Source organism: Mesocricetus auratus, unplaced genomic scaffold, assembly GCF_017639785.1.
Source record: "Mesocricetus auratus isolate SY011 unplaced genomic scaffold, BCM_Maur_2.0 Super-Scaffold_100004, whole genome shotgun sequence".
Taxonomy (NCBI): domain Eukaryota; kingdom Metazoa; phylum Chordata; class Mammalia; order Rodentia; family Cricetidae; genus Mesocricetus; species Mesocricetus auratus.
The window spans coordinates 57,042,227-57,060,416 of NW_024429189.1; the positions used below are offsets into that span (position 1 = coordinate 57,042,227).

At 34.3% G+C, this 18,190-nt stretch overlaps 2 protein-coding genes across 3 annotated transcripts; both read right to left on the reverse strand.

The window, feature by feature from the left end:
• Positions 1 to 1,810: 1,810 nt before the first annotated feature.
• Positions 1,811 to 16,351, reverse strand: LOC101834413 (olfactory receptor 4A5-like). 2 transcript variants are annotated; one of them, XM_040745730.1, is made up of 3 exons: positions 15,997 to 16,351; positions 10,630 to 10,741; positions 1,811 to 2,991 (listed from the first exon to the last, which is right to left on the reverse strand). In XM_040745730.1, exon 3 carries the CDS (start codon positions 2,753 to 2,755, stop codon positions 1,811 to 1,813), a length of 945 nt encoding a protein of 314 aa, XP_040601664.1. In that variant the 5' UTR covers positions 2,756 to 2,991; positions 10,630 to 10,741; positions 15,997 to 16,351. The 2 variants fall into 2 exon arrangements, with proteins under 2 accessions (XP_040601664.1, XP_040601665.1); XM_040745731.1 differs by lacking the exon at positions 15,997 to 16,351 and having other exon boundaries at positions 10,630 to 11,431.
• Positions 13,501 to 14,660, reverse strand: LOC101830918 (olfactory receptor 4A5-like). Its single transcript, XM_005064576.2, has one exon. The coding sequence runs from the start codon at positions 14,467 to 14,469 to the stop codon at positions 13,513 to 13,515; it is 957 nt and encodes a 318-aa protein (XP_005064633.1). The 5' UTR covers positions 14,470 to 14,660; the 3' UTR covers positions 13,501 to 13,512.
• Positions 16,352 to 18,190: the final 1,839 nt, after the last annotated feature.

Consider the following 18,190-nt stretch of genomic DNA (forward strand, 5'->3'; position numbering starts at 1 on the left):
TGTCTTCAGGGTCCATTCAGCCTAAATAAATACAATTTTTCCAGTTCCGTCCACATGCCTGAAAATTTTGTGATTTCATTTTTTGTATAGTTGAATAATACACAGTGTGTTTGTGTGTCTGTCTGTGTGTGTGTGTGTAGTACATTTTCTCTACTTAATTAATCTGATATATCTCTTGGTTACTTATGTTTCCAAACTGTCGTGAACAGAGCAGCAATGAACACTGATGTGCAAGTGTTTCTGTAGTAATAAAATCCTTTGCTTCACACTCAGAGGTAGGATAACTGAGTCACATGGAAACTATTGTTAGTGGAATATCTTTGTAAATAGTTTTTAATTGTTCTTTAGAAAGTGACACAACACTAACTTACAGGATTTCATGACCATTTTTAATGAATAATTTTTATAGAGATATATCATAAGCATCATCATAAGAACTTTGTCAATGAGCCTGTTTGAGTTACTGATCTGTATTTTCCAATTTTAATTAGTATAATACCATAATAAAACAGTTGTGTTGTAAAATGTTATAGGGAAATTATTAGTTTCCCCTTCCTTAACTCCTCCCACTCCATTGTATGAGAGAAGAATCTATTTTCATTAAAATACAAACATATAAAACTTATTTCAGATAATATTGTTTGCAATTATAGAAAAGTTTATGGAAAGTCTAACACATTGAACAAGATATATTAGTAAAGTAGCTAAAGTCATGCAGTCATGCTTCACTTTACATTAAGACTAGATATAACCACTTGGAAACTACAATATGAAGAACACTGATTTAATTAATAGCACCGAAACTAAAAGGTAAACAAATTGTGAAAATAAAAGAATTACAAAAGAAATAAAAGAACCTAAACATATGTGATTTTTATATTATATCAAAAAGAATAACATAGTGTGCTCAAGCTCTCAATTTCCATATTGCATAGGCATGTAATACAATGTCAATAAGCCCATTAAGCATGTTAATAAAACTATTATTCAAATAATTATTTCAGTGTTTGCAACCCTATTTAAATAAAAATCTTTTATTATTTTATTTAAAAATATACTTTACTGGCTATAATAATAAAGTATTTAATTAGAAGTCATAAATTAACCTAACTGAAATAGCACAGATATTAATATATAAGTACTTGAACATAAAATACAATGAAGATGAAATATCATGATATTAGGTTAAGATTAGATTTTTTTAAAAGTTTTAATAATGTATATAAGGCAACCAAAAAGGGAAAAACTATTGCAAAACTAAGAAATATAGATCACAATATACAATAACTTAAAAAGTACAATATATGTTCTAACTACAGCAAAATGGCATGACAGAACATGTGCAAATTAAGTCCGTGTGTCACTCTATAATACATATAAACTTCAAAATAGCATATTATTATGGTAAAAGTATATAATTTTCTTGATAAATTTGTAAAGAAATTTAATGAAAATTATTTTAAAATAAGCACATTAGTAGTTAATATTCATTAGGATTAATGATAGCATAATAAAACACAACTATAAAAGACTCTGTGGTGCATATAACTTATGTAGTTAGTGACATAACTCATAAAGAACTCTACTAACCCAATTGTATAGAAAATAATTTATTGGAGAATTGACAAAAGTTGAAAACATGCACTTCTTAGAGAATGGAAAAGTAGGATGCTGAACTTCAGTAACCATTAAGAGAATTAAAAAAGCAGTTAATACAAATATCTCATAATTTCAAGTGTTGTTACTAATTTGTAACTTGGAGCACATACTGCAAAAAGTGATTATTGTTCCTTTCCAATAAATTATACTCTCAGTAAGGAAAAATTCTGACTTTATCTACATTTAATATTTTATACCAGAGCTTTCCAATAGAATTTTTAATTTCTGAATTTCTCAGTGTATATATCAAAGGATTCAACATTGGAGTAATAGCCGTATAAAAAACAGAAATAGATTTATCAATAGGGAAGTTTGAGACAGGTCTAACATACATGAAAATGCAAGGAACAAAGAAAAGGATAACCACAATGATGTGGGAGCTACAGGTGGACAGAGCTTTGCGCCTCCCTTCCTGACTGTGAGTCTTAAGGGAGCTTAATATAATTCCATAGGAGAATAGCAGAAGGACAAAGACCACCATGCACATGGCTCCATTATTGGCAACAACAGTGAGGCCAATAAAATAGGTGTCAGTGCATGCAAGTGCTAATAATGGGTACATATCACAGCCAAAGTGATCAATGACATTGGGTCCACAAAATGGAAGTTTATACACAGAGAGAACTTGAACCAGAGCATGGGCAAAACCTCCCATCCAGGCAACCACCAAGAGTGAGATACAAACTTGTTGATTCATGATGTTTAAGTAGTGTAGTGGTTTACAGATAGCCACATAACGATCATAGGCCATCATCACCAGAAGAAAGACCTCCGCACCACCAAATAAGTGCTCTACAAAAAGCTGAACCAGACAAGCTGTGAAGGATATGGTCTTTTTATCACAAACTAAGTCTTTGAGCAACTTGGGCAAGATGGTAGTGGAGTAAACAGCATCCATCAGCGAGAGAAAGGCAAGAAAGAAGTACATTGGGGAGGCCAAAGAGGAGCTGGAAATAATTGTCATCACAATGAGCAGGTTGCCCACAACTGTCACAACATACATGAGCAAAAACATAACAAACAATGCCTTTTGTCCAGTAGGATCCTGAGTGAGGCCCAGGAGGATAAATTCTGTGACATTGTTACTCTGTCCCATTTAATAATCTATCTGTTTTGCTTCAAAAACACTTCAGAAGAGGTCCTACTATGAATTCTAAAGAGGTTCATGAATCCATTTCATCAGGAAACACATGTTCATAATTACCTATACAATGGCAAACCCATAACAAGCATGGAATAAGTATTTATTTAGTTCTTCTTTCAGAGAGCTCCATCAATTTCTGTCAGTAAGTCTCTAGGTACTCTTTTCTGTCTCAATTCTTCAGTGCATATCTACACAGAAGAGCAGACAAAGGGGTTTCAATCATTTATGTTTAAAACAATGTTTTATCTTCAAGTAGACTTAAAACAAAGTGGAATGGTTCTTATTTTAACTAGTTATAACCAGTTAACAATTAAAACTCCAAGTACCGGGAATAGATTACTGCTTTCAGAGTTATTGGTCAATAAAATGCCCTAGACCCCCAAATATTACTGGCTATTTTCAATTCTTTTTGTTACCATCTTTGAACTTGATGGTAAGATCCTATTTCTGAAGAAACTCATAGCTGCTGTAAGGATTCAGGCATTATGCTGGCCTGCACCTGTCACCTGGCAAAATGCCCTCAGGCAGTACCCTGGTCAGCATGCAAGTGCAAAGGACCCCTTTACAAGAAAGACCCCCTCCCACTTATGCTCCTTTCACTCTCTCTTTCCCACTGTCCCCCTGGGGCAGACAGGACTTTTACTTTATCTCTTTTCTCTTCTGACCTCACCCTTTCTCTGTGTCTCTTTACCTCTTTTCTCTTTCCTCCCCCCTTTCCATTTTTTATTAAACTTCTCACTAAGTTCTGTCTACCTGGCATGTTTGTCCCCTGTCTCAAGCTAGTCTGATGTGGAATCTGCCAAGGTTCCCCATGCACAACATCATAGCAGTTGCATCATTGAACACAAAGAAATCAAGAAGGCACTCAACATGAAGCTTCATCCCTACTGTTTAGTTTTTTTGGAAAATGCTTCAAGATGCTATGAATTATACCAGAGGAGTGAGGTAATCATCATCCTCAGCCACATATGAACTCTACAACATACAATAACAACTAGCCTTTGAGACATGCCTTCTGGTATAATAGTGGCACTGATATTATGGGAATAAGCAAGCACTTCCTGATTGGAACTAAGGCCAACTTCATTAGTTGGAGACCAAACATGGAACTCTTATTAGAGTAAAGGACCTTTGAATTAATATGCTCTAGGCCCTAGAGGAGAACCTAATAGTGCTAAATGGACATAATTAAAACTACCCCTAATATCTTATTTATCAAGACCTGCTAAGCATCAAGTCAGATAAAATTTAGGATGAAGAAAAGAGGCAACCAGGGAAACCTGCCATTTGTTGAGTAGTTATTGGTATTTTATAGCCACCAGAAGAAGTGAAATCAGTGATCTTTGAAAGTATGACCCCTAGTATGTATACCATACTATAGCACAGGTCTCACTCTAAAAGTAGTTGAGTAACACAAATGGGAATCAATGGTTTAACAAAACCTTTTTTGTGAGAAAGGAAAACAAAACGTTGAGTATGTAATGAGGAGAGAAGGGGTTGGGGTGAATATGATCAAATCACATTGTATGAAATTCTAATAGAACTAATACATTGCTAAAATTTTTAAAACTGCAAAGTGGTAGCAATACAGCTAATTGTGTCAACTTACATAGAGCCAAACTGGTGCTATGAGAAGGTATTTTACAGCATATTCTGTGTAGTTCCTAATGTTCCTGCACATCTAGTTGAGTGATGTGATGGCATACTTTTAGAAATAGGGAGCACTAATCATAATATACTGTTATTCTTTAAATATACTCCACTTATCTCAAATAAGGGTTTAAATTATATCAAATATCTCCAATGTTATTTGACACATTGCTGTCTAAATCAATGACTTCACTTCTCTTAGTCAGTCATGTTTTCCTAGAATTATAATTCTGCCAATTCATTACTGCCAATAACAGTTCTCACAAATACACATACTACTGTGATTTTCACAATACTTAAACTTGGACATATGCTCAAATTATCTAAGAGATTTTCTGTTTCATTGTGTATAAGTATTACCAACATTTACTTGTGAAAAAAATCTATTTTGGCTTGATTTAAGCAAGCAATTGTAGTCACTTAGAATTGATGGTGGATGATATGTGCAGAGTTAGATCTTTCTTAGTAGTTCTGATGTACTATTTGCATACCTCACTCACATGAATACTTGCCCATCAAGTCACAGACTGAAAAAGATTATCCTGATGTAAACATAAGAATATAACATAATTTATGTCATTTCTGTCTCATTCACTTCTTGTTTTCTACTGGTTTGCCCACCTGCCAATATTTATCAGTAATACTGATATCATGTTATCAACATGTTCAGTTTCACTAGGACAAATATAAATGCCAGTGTAATTATTGAGTTCTTACACTATGTCATTTGTAAGCTCAAGTAAACTGTACTATAAATTACCAAATATTTAGTTCCATAAAAACTAAAGTATAATATAACTGATTTCAATTTAAGCTATCTTAAGCACTATTCTAAAAGAAAATGATATGATATTGTTATTAAGAACATGGCTTTAAAAATAGTCTTAAAATTTCAAAAAGACCCTGCATTACAGGATATTTTGGATTATTTGAAGCCATAAAAAGAATGATATTAACCTTGCATTGGTGGCACAGTCCTTTAATTCCAGCACTCAGAAGACAGAGACAGGCAGATCTCTGTGAGTTCGAGGCCAGCCTGGTCTACAGAGAGAGTTCGAGGACAACTTCCAAAGCAATACAGACAAAACCCTTTCTCGACAAACCATAAAAAATAATAAAGAATGATATTATACCATTCAGAAACATCGGTATAACCTGAAATACTCATATCAAATGAGTAAAAACAATCTGATTAAGACAGATTTTCATTTCATTTTGTGTTCTCGATTTAATTCAGATACACAAAAACCACATATGTACAGAAAATCTAAAAGTAGAAGTTGAGCTATCTAGGAAACTAAGGGCCTCTATGAATGTAGAAGGGATAGAAAATAGAGAGAATAGGAAGAAATGGAGTAGGAGTCGATTTTCAAAATGCATAAATGCTCATATGAATGTTGCATTATGTATAATTCAGTATAACAAAATGCTTTATAAACATACCTGTAAAAACTATTCAATTACAAAATTTAGGTTCTATATGGATAAAGAATCCTCTACGAGTTTCTCTACACAGACATACTAACATTTTTTCAGGAATAACTTTAAGAAACATAAAATCATACATATACCTACTGGAAATTAATTGACTTGTTCTCTTGCGTACTAATGCTTGAGTTGCTGAGAAATTTTATTTTTTCTAACAGAAATACATATAAACAATAATATTTCTTCATTAACATGATATGAAATCGAGTGTCCCATAAAACAAAACAATTAAAGCACTGGACATTTAATTGCATACAACTTATTTCCATTGTTACTTGTCAAATGGAAAATAAAAGCAATCTGTTTTTAACAAGTGTATACTGCTAATTCTGATTAATTATATATATCATAACTTTAATATTTCCTATTTAGAAACTTCCTATGAGAATATAATAGCTTTTAAATGATTCAATAACTTTCAATAATTCATAGGATACTTTAGCTACAGATCTTGTTATATCTCACAAATTGACATTATTGATCTTATATTTGCCATAAACTAAAGGCCTTTCTTCAATGTGTTGCCTACAAATTTGTCATATAGTAATGTACTTTCAGGGAAGACATTATAACTAGTGATTGTTGCTTAGATGTAGGAAGAGTAACAAGCTGCCATAACAAATACATTTCAACATCACTCGCATTCAGTTTTTCAGAGAAGTGTCCAAGTATACAACAAGTACCTGAAATAACATCAAAACTTATGCTCAGTCTGGGAAAATATCTTCATACAGAATCAAACTGATATGATTGTACAAATATGAAAAGTGTCAATCTAATAAATGGAAATTAACTTACCAAAAATTATACTTGCTGAAATAAATAAATACAAAAATGAACAACACTGAAGTTATGTGAAATTTTTGCTTTACTGTCACTTATACTGAAGTCAACAAAAGTCGGGAATTTATGGAGCAAGTGCAAGAAGAAGTCTTCAGTCTTGAGTCCTTTGATCAGGCTCTCTTAAACCTAAGTGTCTTCCTCATTTAAACAATGTTCCTATATGTGGGAGATGCTAGGACATTGAGAACTTCCACAGACTTCCTTAAACAATGCAAAACCATGCTGTCTCCAGAAAAAATTCAAAATAAAAAAACTGTATCTTGGGCAGATTTCACCTTTCAGAAATCTCTGGGGTCTTTAAATCAGGTAAATATTTCTTCCATTTATATTTGCAACACAGCCTATTGTTGTATTTTGCATCATTGCTATTTTTGATACGTACTATTTTTATAATATTGGGGGAGAGGGAATAAATGTTTTCCCTTAAATAATCCCTAGAGGGAAAAGACTGCATCTTGCCAAGAATGAGAAGCTAACCACCAAACCATTTGAGTATGTTTAAATATGAACAGAAAATTTTCAAAGTGTAATATTAAAAAGCTGAACTGTCAGTAGTTTGGACTCTACTCTGTTCTTTCTCTAAAGTGTTTTGTTGCTTTTGCTCTGTTTTTGCCTTTTTCACCAGTCTCTCATTAATCCTTCATTTTGCTCTCTCCTTTTTCCAAAAATATTGCTAGGCCTGGTTTATAGGGATCCTTCCATAGCCTCCTAGAAGAATGCTGTTACCTAAATGCATACTTTTATTTCTCAATCCTGAATTTTTGGGCCTCTACAGGTACCTCTTGGGCCTCCACAGGTTTCCCACCCTCTACTTTCTCTCTTTCATCTTTGTACTAATCACTATGCTTACTGTATTTTCTTCTCTTTCTACTCCATTCACTTTTATAGTGACTAATCTATTAACATACCAAGGAAACCAAATTTAATTCCATCAAAAAACTTCATAAGACATATTTATCAGCAGTTCTTTAAATATTCTCTAAAATATAACACATATTAGGTCACAAAACAAATATCTTGAGAAATTGAAATAATCCATTATCCTCTGTATAACCACAATATACTGAAGTTCACAAACTCATGAAGATCATTTATCACATCACAGAGTGATAAATTGGCCACTATTGCAATCAAGATGGAAATTAAATGAGCCTTAGAATTAAATAAAATACAACACACAAAAACCCGTGTATTACAATAAAATCAAACTGAATAAGGAAATTTAGAAATCTAAGAGTCAACATCAAAAAAGTAGAGAAACCTAAAATAATAAGTTAAATATGCACATTAGGATATTGGCCAAATAATAAGATAAACCTAAACACAGTACACATATAAAACTCATTAAGATAATGTTACTAATTAATAAAATAGAAATTTTCAAAATCAAAGAAACAAAGAATCTCTCAGACTAATGTTAAGGGCATAGTGAAGAATTTAATTACTTTTCAAATTATTTACATTTAATTTATTCTTTGTCTACATGCTTATCATATGCATGAATACTTTAAAATGACCGCAATGCTGGAATGTATTTTTTTTAAAAAGCATTAAATGGGAAGCCTTCCACTGTGCATCATAATCTACTTCACTGACATATAACATTAAAGTGCTGAATTACAAATAAACAATTAAAGTAATATAACAGAGAAAAATACGTTGATGCTTCCATATACAAAATAATGAAAATGGATTGTAACCAGCTAAGTGAAGACAACATTTTACATAAATATGTTAGAAATATTTTTGTTATCACTATAGTAAGAAAGCAAATATTCCAATTTTAAATACGCCTAAATGTTGACAACACATTTTCACACAAAATAATGCTATGCAAGAAAACACATATAATGACAATTTTACCCTTTTATGGTACATTCTGTCTTAGGGTTTCTACTGCAATTGAGGCTACCCTTTCACCAGTGGCCTTTCCTAGTCTCTCATAGCAGCAAATCTCAGCATCTCCATGACCCCCTCATGTCTTCAAAACGATTAGCACCTGGGAGACTTTTATGCATTTACAAGTGGAATGACCATCACAAAGAGCAGCCTTGGCTCTTTCTATGCTTCTAATGAAGAGCCCAGTCCCTCACCCAGTCCTCTGCTTTGGCAGACATGACAAGCTACAGAAAAGACCCAGCAAGTTGTAGGCCCCTGAGTGAGCCCTCTCTCCCCTCACCTGGACCTTGCCCTAATTACTGGGAAGAAACTGTCTGATACCATCCATGTGGTAAGGAACCACTCAGAAGGTGTTTTACTGATACTAGTGGAATGTAGTAAGTAGCAATGGTCTTTGGATGGCCTCCAGGCATAGCAACCTTTCTGCAGCTGCAGCTAACCAACCAACTCACAAGAGATTCCCCTATCCCAGAGGTGTGCCAATCCTGAGACTGTTGCTATGCATCTCTCAGGCCCCCAGATACCTGCCCTGCTCTACCCCAAATATATGTCCTGCCCCACTACTGTTTCAGGTCCCTACTACACCTGCTGTGTCAGATGGATGGAGGACCTGAATTAACTCGTAATTACAAGGACTCCTTGCTTTTGGATCAGATCTGGTCTCTTGATGGTTTGGAAGGTCCAGTCATTGGGTACAACATTCAGGGACTCATCTGGCACCCCCAAATCCACCATGTGCTCCCTCCATTGAGTTTGTGTGCCAAACATTTGTATTGCCTGGGAAAGTTCTGTTTTCTGTTTCTGGCTGTTGGAGCTCTGGTTTCTGTGATGTATGCATAAGATTCAAGTGAACTTGTGGCAGATAACAGTTTGGGGCTACTGGGAGATGGCCCAGCACTCTTCTGGTGAGCCAGAGGACCTGTTGAAGGGGATTGGATACCCCAAGCTCCTCTGGAGAGGCTGAGTAGGTCACTACCACAAACTTAAATCTTGCACCTCATCTGTGTATGTCTGTCTGTCTGGTTTGCTATTGTGTAAGTGTGTGTGTGTATGTGTGTGTGTGTGTGTGTTGTTCTGTTTACCCCTCTATCTTATATACCCTAATATTATGAACCAATCCTCTAGTCACCCCACCCTGCTGAGCCTGTTCCTTGGTAACTTTAAGTACTCTAAGAACTGAAGGAATCTCGATGGACTGGACAATCTAAAGTCAAGATTGCCAGTCAGAGCCAATTCTTCAGCTCAAAATGACCACAAACACAGATTATTTTGAATTATTTTACGTTTTTTTTTTTGTCTATGTTTTGTTGTTTTTACATACCATCCAAGTTTACCTTCCATCTTCATAGTTCCTCCCTCTCACCTCCTTTCCCTCCACCCCAGGAACCCCTCTTCATCCTCCCACCTACACTCGCTTTGTTTCTCTTCAGATATAAGCATGCCTACCATGGATATCAGCAAGCCATGATATATCAACTTTCAATGTGACTAGGTATCCTCTTCTATTAAGGTTGGATGAGGCAAGAATGGGTAGCAGGAAGAATCAATCGGTCCCAAAAGCAGGAAGAAGAGTTAAAGACAGCCCCTGCTCTCATTACTTGGAGTCTCACAAGAAAACCGAGCTACACAACTGTAACGTACGTGCAAAGGGCCTAGAACAGTTGCATAAAGGTTCCCTGGTTGTTGATTCAGTCTCAATGAGACCCTATGAGATCAGGAAAGTTAGTTCTGTGGGTTTTCTCGTGTTATACTTGACCTCGGGATTCTACAATCCTTCCCCTCTTCATCAGTATTCCTTGAGCTTTGCCTGATGTTTGGCTATGGGTCTTCATATCTGTTTCCATCAGCTGCTGAGTGAAACATCTCTGATGACAGATGGGCTAGACTCCAATCTATGAGTATAACAGACTATCATTTGGAATCATTTCATTAACACTTTTTGTCACCTGTTTGGTTCTATCCTGGGTCTCTGGGTTATCCATCCCATGGATCCTGGTCCTCCTTGGTGGCCTCACTTTCAGGGTATCTCCAGCTGGGTTATTCATTAGTTGGTCTCTCCTACCACAGAAGCAGAGAAGGTAAATAATAAGGATGGCTCAAGGGAATCAGGGGAATGCACAAATCTCACTGTAAAGGGGAAAAGTAGACATTTCAAGTAGATGGGGAATGTAGGCCTAGAAGAGGGAATGGGGATGGAAACAGGAGGGCTCAAATTAGCTGAGGATGGAGTATAGAAGTATTGGGAGAAACAACTGGAATCTAAGGACATCGCTAGGATGAGCTAGAAACAGAGCAGTGGAAATACTGTGGAAATCAAAAAGGGTGACCCTAATGAAAATACCTTGCAATAGGGGTTAAGGAACCTCAACCAGCCATCTACTGTAACCAGGCAAGACTTCCAATGGAGAGACTAAGACACCAACCAAGCCACATATGCTTCAACATAAAATTTGTTCTGCCTACAAGATGGACTGATTTTGTGCAGCTAACCCCAGCTGCCATGTGTTCATGAGTGCAATGTCCCTGTCATGTTGAGACAATGGGATTTTACAGCTCTCTTCCAAAATCTCTACTTTTACAATCTTTCTGCTTCCAAAGAATCAAACTCTGAATTTTTCTTTCATGTGTGGCAGGAATTTGTAGATATGAGAAAATTCATTAGAGCCCTTCTTACCTCTGTGGATTAGGTTGACTGGTTCTAAAAATTACATGATTTGTACAAAAGATGTGGTGTAACAATGCTGTTAACATAATTAAAATAGAATGGTGAATGGTAGGTATGAAAAGAAGAGTTGAATTAGTGAGCTTTGAAACACTCTATTTGATAGTTCTTCTGTATATGTGATGGGTATTAGTTTTAAAGTGTGGGTATTTTGTAATTTGAAGGTTTGCTTTCTTTCATAACGAGAAGAAACTGTTTATTCCAGTCCCTATTTCCCTTTGTCTTTTACAATCTTTCCACTTCTCCTGGACTTTAATGATGGTCCCTGTGTCTTGAGAGTAATTATACAGATTTCTTAACTCAACAACATGCAACTTAGTAACCAACTAAATATATGTGGAAGAAGCTATAATTCCTCATGCTATGTCTATCCCATTCCATTTGTTTTTGTAAATCTGTCACATAATTGAAAATGTTTTCATGATTAGGGTTTTTCCAGTGAAATCATTAGTATAATTTAAGTACAGTTTCATGTCATCTGTAAAGATAGATATTTTGAATTTTAATATAAAAAGCAAATACTGAATATAGACTTATGTGATACGGTAAAATTTTCAATCAATGATTCATTCCACGTAATTTTCAGACACCCTGTTATTCAGGGATATTTTTATAGATAATATATTAAAGAGCTTGTATTATCAAAAGATCCTGTTGCTGATAACAGAAACATCAATTCATGTTTCAGTTATAATTACCATACATAAGTCAAAGAAAAAGAAACATAGTATTACATTTAAGAAGAGTTTTTTCTCCACAGATCTAGTGACCATAGCTAAATCCCTCTATATTCATTGTGAATCAATTATGTGCAAACTTCTATGGATTTTTTAATAAAGTTTCTCCAAGACAACTGTCATTATTGAAGTTCTCAAGGGCAGACTAAAGTACTCTGAGAGGGGTTTATGGCCTTTTTTAATAAATTCAAAGCCTTCCTAATGGGAGAATTGATAAATAAATTTTGATCGCCATCATGAAATTAACTGGGGAGTATCTTCCAAATGATGATCCTTATTTTTCAATTTTAACAAACACATTAGCATGATGAGGAGACATGGTACAAATATTGAGTAGAATCACTAGAAACAAAAATACTTATGGTATAATTTTTATCTAGCAAATCCAAGGAATTAAAAATTTCATCATACTGTAGAAAGATTCATGATAGAGCATTTGAAGTGATGTTTTAAATTCCTTCCATATTGTCACCATATGTAGAAAATGCAGGATAGAAAGCCTTTTTGAAGTTTATATAAATAACACAAATTACAAAAATTTCAAGTAAAAAGGTGGAACTTCTGAATGATGAAAACAAACTGAGACCAAAACTAATGATGAATTCTAGGGCCTGTAGAAAGTTAGCTGTGTTCCTGTTCTCCCAAAGAAAGATTTGCTAAGATCAAGATATCAGGTCTTCTTGGAACTATCTACACAGTTAATACACCATCAGCCAAAGATACTCCTATTGTGGAAATGTTTAAATAGAATTATTTAATAGGATGTATTTTATTACATTTCAAAACTTGCTTCACTGGCATTTAGTAAGAAAGTAGTAACTTAGGAGGAAGATCAATTCACCAAGTGTCAAGCAGAAAATGAAGTCCAGGGTTGGCATTCTTTGGTTTGTACTAGGTATGTGGAGTGGGTTATTTGGGTTATTTTGGCATTTTTATTGTTGGTTTTTTGTTTGCTTATTCTGATGGTTTTTTTATGTTTGGTTTTGAAATGTTGAGAGGGAAAACACAGAAACAGCAAGGGAGGGAGATAGAGAAAGAATATGAAGTTTGTTGAGAGCAGAAGAGTGAAGGATCTGGAAAGAGACTGGAGACAAGAAAAACATAGTCAAAGTATATTGTACGAAAAAATTTTAAGGATAATTATTTATTGAAAATTTAACAAACTGAAATAGACAATTCATCAAAAAGATTAAAAATATAGCAAAAAATGAATGATAATATAAACAGCTACAATAACTGCAAAAAAGTACAACAAAATGTAGTAATAAATAACGTTACACTATAAGTAGTTTCACAATATTAAGTATTGGTATAAATGTTCAAGATAAAACACATACTTCTAGTATTTCTATAAGATAGTTGCCTGTTGCTTAATAAAAAAAGCAACAAGAAGAAAGTCTTATTCTATCAGGAATTAGAAGTTTTTGAAAGAGCTTTTCCATAGATTTTTTCATCTCCGCGTTTCTCAAAGTATATATTAAAGGGTTCAACATGGGAGTGACAACAGTATAAAATACAGTAATGGATTTATCAGCAGGAAAACTAGAAACTGGCCTAGCATACATGAAAATGCAGGGAACAAAAAAGAGGAAAACCACAGTGATATGGGAGCTGCAGGTGAACAGAGCTTTGCGTCTCCCTTCCTGACTTTGATTTTTGAGATATCTTAGGATTATCCCATAGGAAAGTAGGAGGAGGATGAAGATCACAATACACATGGCCCCATTATTGACAATTGCAGAAAGGCCAATGGAGTAGGTGTCAGTGCACGCAAGTAGCAATAGTGGATACGTGTCACAGGCAAAATGGTCAATGATATTGGGACCACAGAAACGAAGTTTGCACACAACAAGAACTTGAAACATAGCATGTGCAAAACCTCCCGCCCAGGCCATCACTAAGAAAAGGTTACATACACGTCGGTTCATGATAATCAGGTAATGCAGGGGTTTACATATGGCCACATACCGATCATAGGCCATTGCTACCAGAATGACAATATCCACACCACCAAACAAATGCTCTATAAAGAGCTGACTTAGGCAAGCTGTGAAGGAGATGGTCGTCTTGTCACGGAGCAAGTCTACAATCACCTTCGGTGAGATGGTGGTGGAATAAATAGCATCCATGAGTGACAGGGAAGCAAGGAAGAAGTACATTGGGGTGCCCAAAGAGGGACTGACAATTACTGTAACCACAATGAGCAGGTTTCCCACCATTGTCACAATGTACATGAGTAGAAACATAACAAATAATGCCTTTTTCCCAGCAGGATCCTGAGTGAATCCGAGCAGGACAAATTCTGTGACATTGTTGTTTTGGCCCATTTAATCTTCTATCTGGCTTGTTCCAGAGAAAAAAACTGAGGAGAACAGGGCCTGCCACTAGGCTTATCTCAACATCAGTGAATCTCTAGATAGAAATCAGACAGAGGTATCCCTGTTGCCCATACCTTTAAAAGTAGTTGTTTAAAGTTGATAAAAGCAAATGAAAATATGAAAAGTCCATCCTTTAAACTTAAAAAGTTATTGCGGCATTAAACACAAGTATGTCAAGTAATAAAAAGCAAAACATTGTACTACTAATATTTTGGACACATTTTTAAATATAAACTTGGGTAGTGCTCAAAAATAATTGGTCCTTAAGGATCTATGTCACCAAATAACTGATCAAAAAAAGTAGATTTGAGCTGCACCAAATACTTCCAATATTATTGAGCACACAATTACCTATAACAATTACTTCATCTGATCTGACAGGTTTTAGTAGTTACAGTTCCATTTCATGCTTGCTTATTATTAATTAGTAGCACACTTAAATCCATCAGCAGTTTATCCACAAATATTTTTACTTTAGATGTACAAACCTATAACTCTTATAAAATACTGCCTTTGCAGACAATATATTTTTTCAGATTGCTCAGGAAAAACTAGGCAGAGAGACAAAGGGAAATTGAAAAGACAGAATGAATATTGAGTAGGACATAGATTTGTCTTAATATATCTTAGATGCTCTGAGTTTGCACATAGAAATTCATTGCCTGAATCTCCAACTGCAGATCAGGCAAGGAAAATGCCCTGACAGAGTACAAAGGTGATAGCTGGGTTTATTTTCTAAACATAATTGCAAACATATCTCTAACTGAGTCCAAAAAACAAGGGTATCAGACAATATTTCAAAGTATTTCCTAGTCTCATATTCTCTATTGGTCTATAGCCTCTCCCTTTTCTCTTCTATTGTCATTTTTTCTTTGTTCACATTTGCACAGTATTCAAGTTTCTCACTCCTTCATGAATGATACTAATAATGTAAAATGGAATTTAATAACTACCATGACAGAGTAATATCTCTAATTTTAATGTACCTGGTGTTGCAGGAACGAATTTGAGAAATAATTTGAGAGAATAAGAGCAGCGACGAGAGCTGTGGACCCTGAAGCCACACACATGGTGACATCATGAGGTTCATTCATTGTGTGTCCTCCTGATCTTAAACATATTAGTAAGTCTCCTTCCACCTCTGCTTCACCATGTGTGCCACATGGACTTTCATAATATCCATCTCCTAGAGAGGTCTGTAGATGTTCTTATGAAATGCCTACACAATGCCCAGCCCATCAGCCATCTCAGTGCTTACTAGGTTATCAGCTGAAAATGAATTATGAGAATTTCTGTCCATTAACAGGAATGTAGACATAGTCTAGATCAGAGATAAACAGCATATGTGTGCCTCATGATATACTCTCTTGACTAGGATTAAAATCATGTATCTTAAAATTATTTCTTATGTATATATAATATAAATAATATATATAGAGAGTCATTTAATGTAAGTCAAATATTGTCAATATTTACCTGTGAATAATATATTTGGATTGACATCAAGCAAATATCACTTGCGTGAACTTGGTAACAAAGAGGTACATCTGCAGATCAGAGCAACTGTAGAAGCAGTTGGGTCGAATCTTACATGTCTCATTCGCATTTATGGTTCCATCTGAGTCAGAAAAATCTATCATTGTCATTCTTGAATTTCTCAATAACCAAAGACATGCCTGTCACAGAACACAGGTTTATCAAAGCACATATGTGCATTCCTGTCTTCTACATTTTAGTTCTACACAGTTCAGTGGCTTTCAATATTAATCATCATTTTTTTCAGCAGGTAAAACCTTACAGAATATTATGTGATTATTTATGTAATGGTTAAAAAAACAGAGGACATAAGGTACACAATAATAAACTTATACATAATGTATATTATTAAATGACAGATACTAAAAACATTAAAAATGTTATGACTGCTTTCACTTTGAACTACTGTTAACAAGCTTCATGAAAAATAATAGCATAATTTATTATTAAGAACAAGACATATAAAAATTGTCTCATATTTTACAAACCCTTTGCCTAGCAATACAATTTTATCACCCATAAGGAGGGTAAAGATATACCACTTGACAAATCATAGATAAAAGGGGGAATAAATGTATTACTCAATTTAACTCGGTATCAGAACGAACAGTATTATATTTTCTCTCTTTTCCGAGTTTTATACTTATAGTAGAAAAACTCACAGAAGACATGAGAACAAGAGGTAAACTATCCAGGGTTATTATCCCCTTTCTGATACCATGTATAGTAGTAGTACACAATACCAAACTAACAAATATCTGTGGTAGCAGGAGAGGCATTCCTAACCACGTTTCTCTATTTACATATACTAACATATTCATTGAGTAATTTTAATATATACACATAAAAACAATATGAAACAACAGAAATATAATTGACATTTGATCTGGTACATCTTAGACCTTTGTAAGAAAACAGAATTTTTAATTTCCCTTATTAAACTATCTAAACTCATTATTCAACCTTTTAAACAAAGCACACAAAACGCAATGTCACAAAAATAAAGATAATGTATCATTATTATCTGTAATATGTGAAATATTTCAATTGCTATCTGGCAAAACGAAACATAACCATGCAAACTTTCCACACAAAACTGAGTTGTCTGTGATACTGATTGCAAATATACTGGCATTTTTACTAATTTTGTTGTTTAGAATTTTAACTTGTCAACTTAGATACTTCCTTTGTTACCTTATGATTTGAAATATCAACTGCATTTTGGTGAATCTTAGCTTGCATTCCTATTTTGTGGCCATGTACTCACAACAAGGTTCTCATTTTGTTCCATTATAAAATCAAAAAGATCTTTTGCTGCTAGAGCTGCAATTATTTCATGTACCTATGTATTTTCAAGACAACATGACAGCATATGCATATATAGTAGATGAGGAAAGAGCACCAAAAGACTGCAAAAAAGACATTCTTACAAAATTTCTGTTATCATAGTCTTTCAGAGAAATATAAGAATATCCACCTTAAAATTTAAATACAAAATATTCAAATTTAATATTAAGACTTACCCCAATAGGTAAGTGGATATTGTCACAGTTGAAGAAATTTTCCTCTTAAAAATACAAAGATGAATTATTTGTATGTATATAAAAAGTCCACCTAATAATTAGAAAGTGTTAATACTGTTTAGATGGTCATATTAATTAAACTTCATGATCTTACAGTTAATTGTATTAATTTTTCTCTTTTTATGTCAGTTGTGCTGCAACCATAATGTCTTGATTTTAGGCAGTACAACAGCATCCGTGTGGCTCACAAGTAAGCCAGGACCTCAGCATGGAATAATAGTGGGCTATTACTGAAGTATTAATGATTGAAATTTCTCACGGCAGAAGCCTTCTGTCTATATCATTGAAATAATATCTCTGCAAAGTTTTCTCCTTTCTTATGAAAAACAATGCCTTGCATGTAGAAGACACCAAGAAATTGAATACATCTAAAGCATCTAAAGCATGAGGACAGGATGCATCAAGGGTTAAATACCAGAGGCTTGCTGGTCATTTGATCAGGAAAATATATCTTCTGTTTATATTCTCAATATTGTTGATGAGCTTTCTTTGCATCATTGCTATTTAAATAGATAAACTTGTTAAAATAATTGGAACAAGTTAAAATGAGA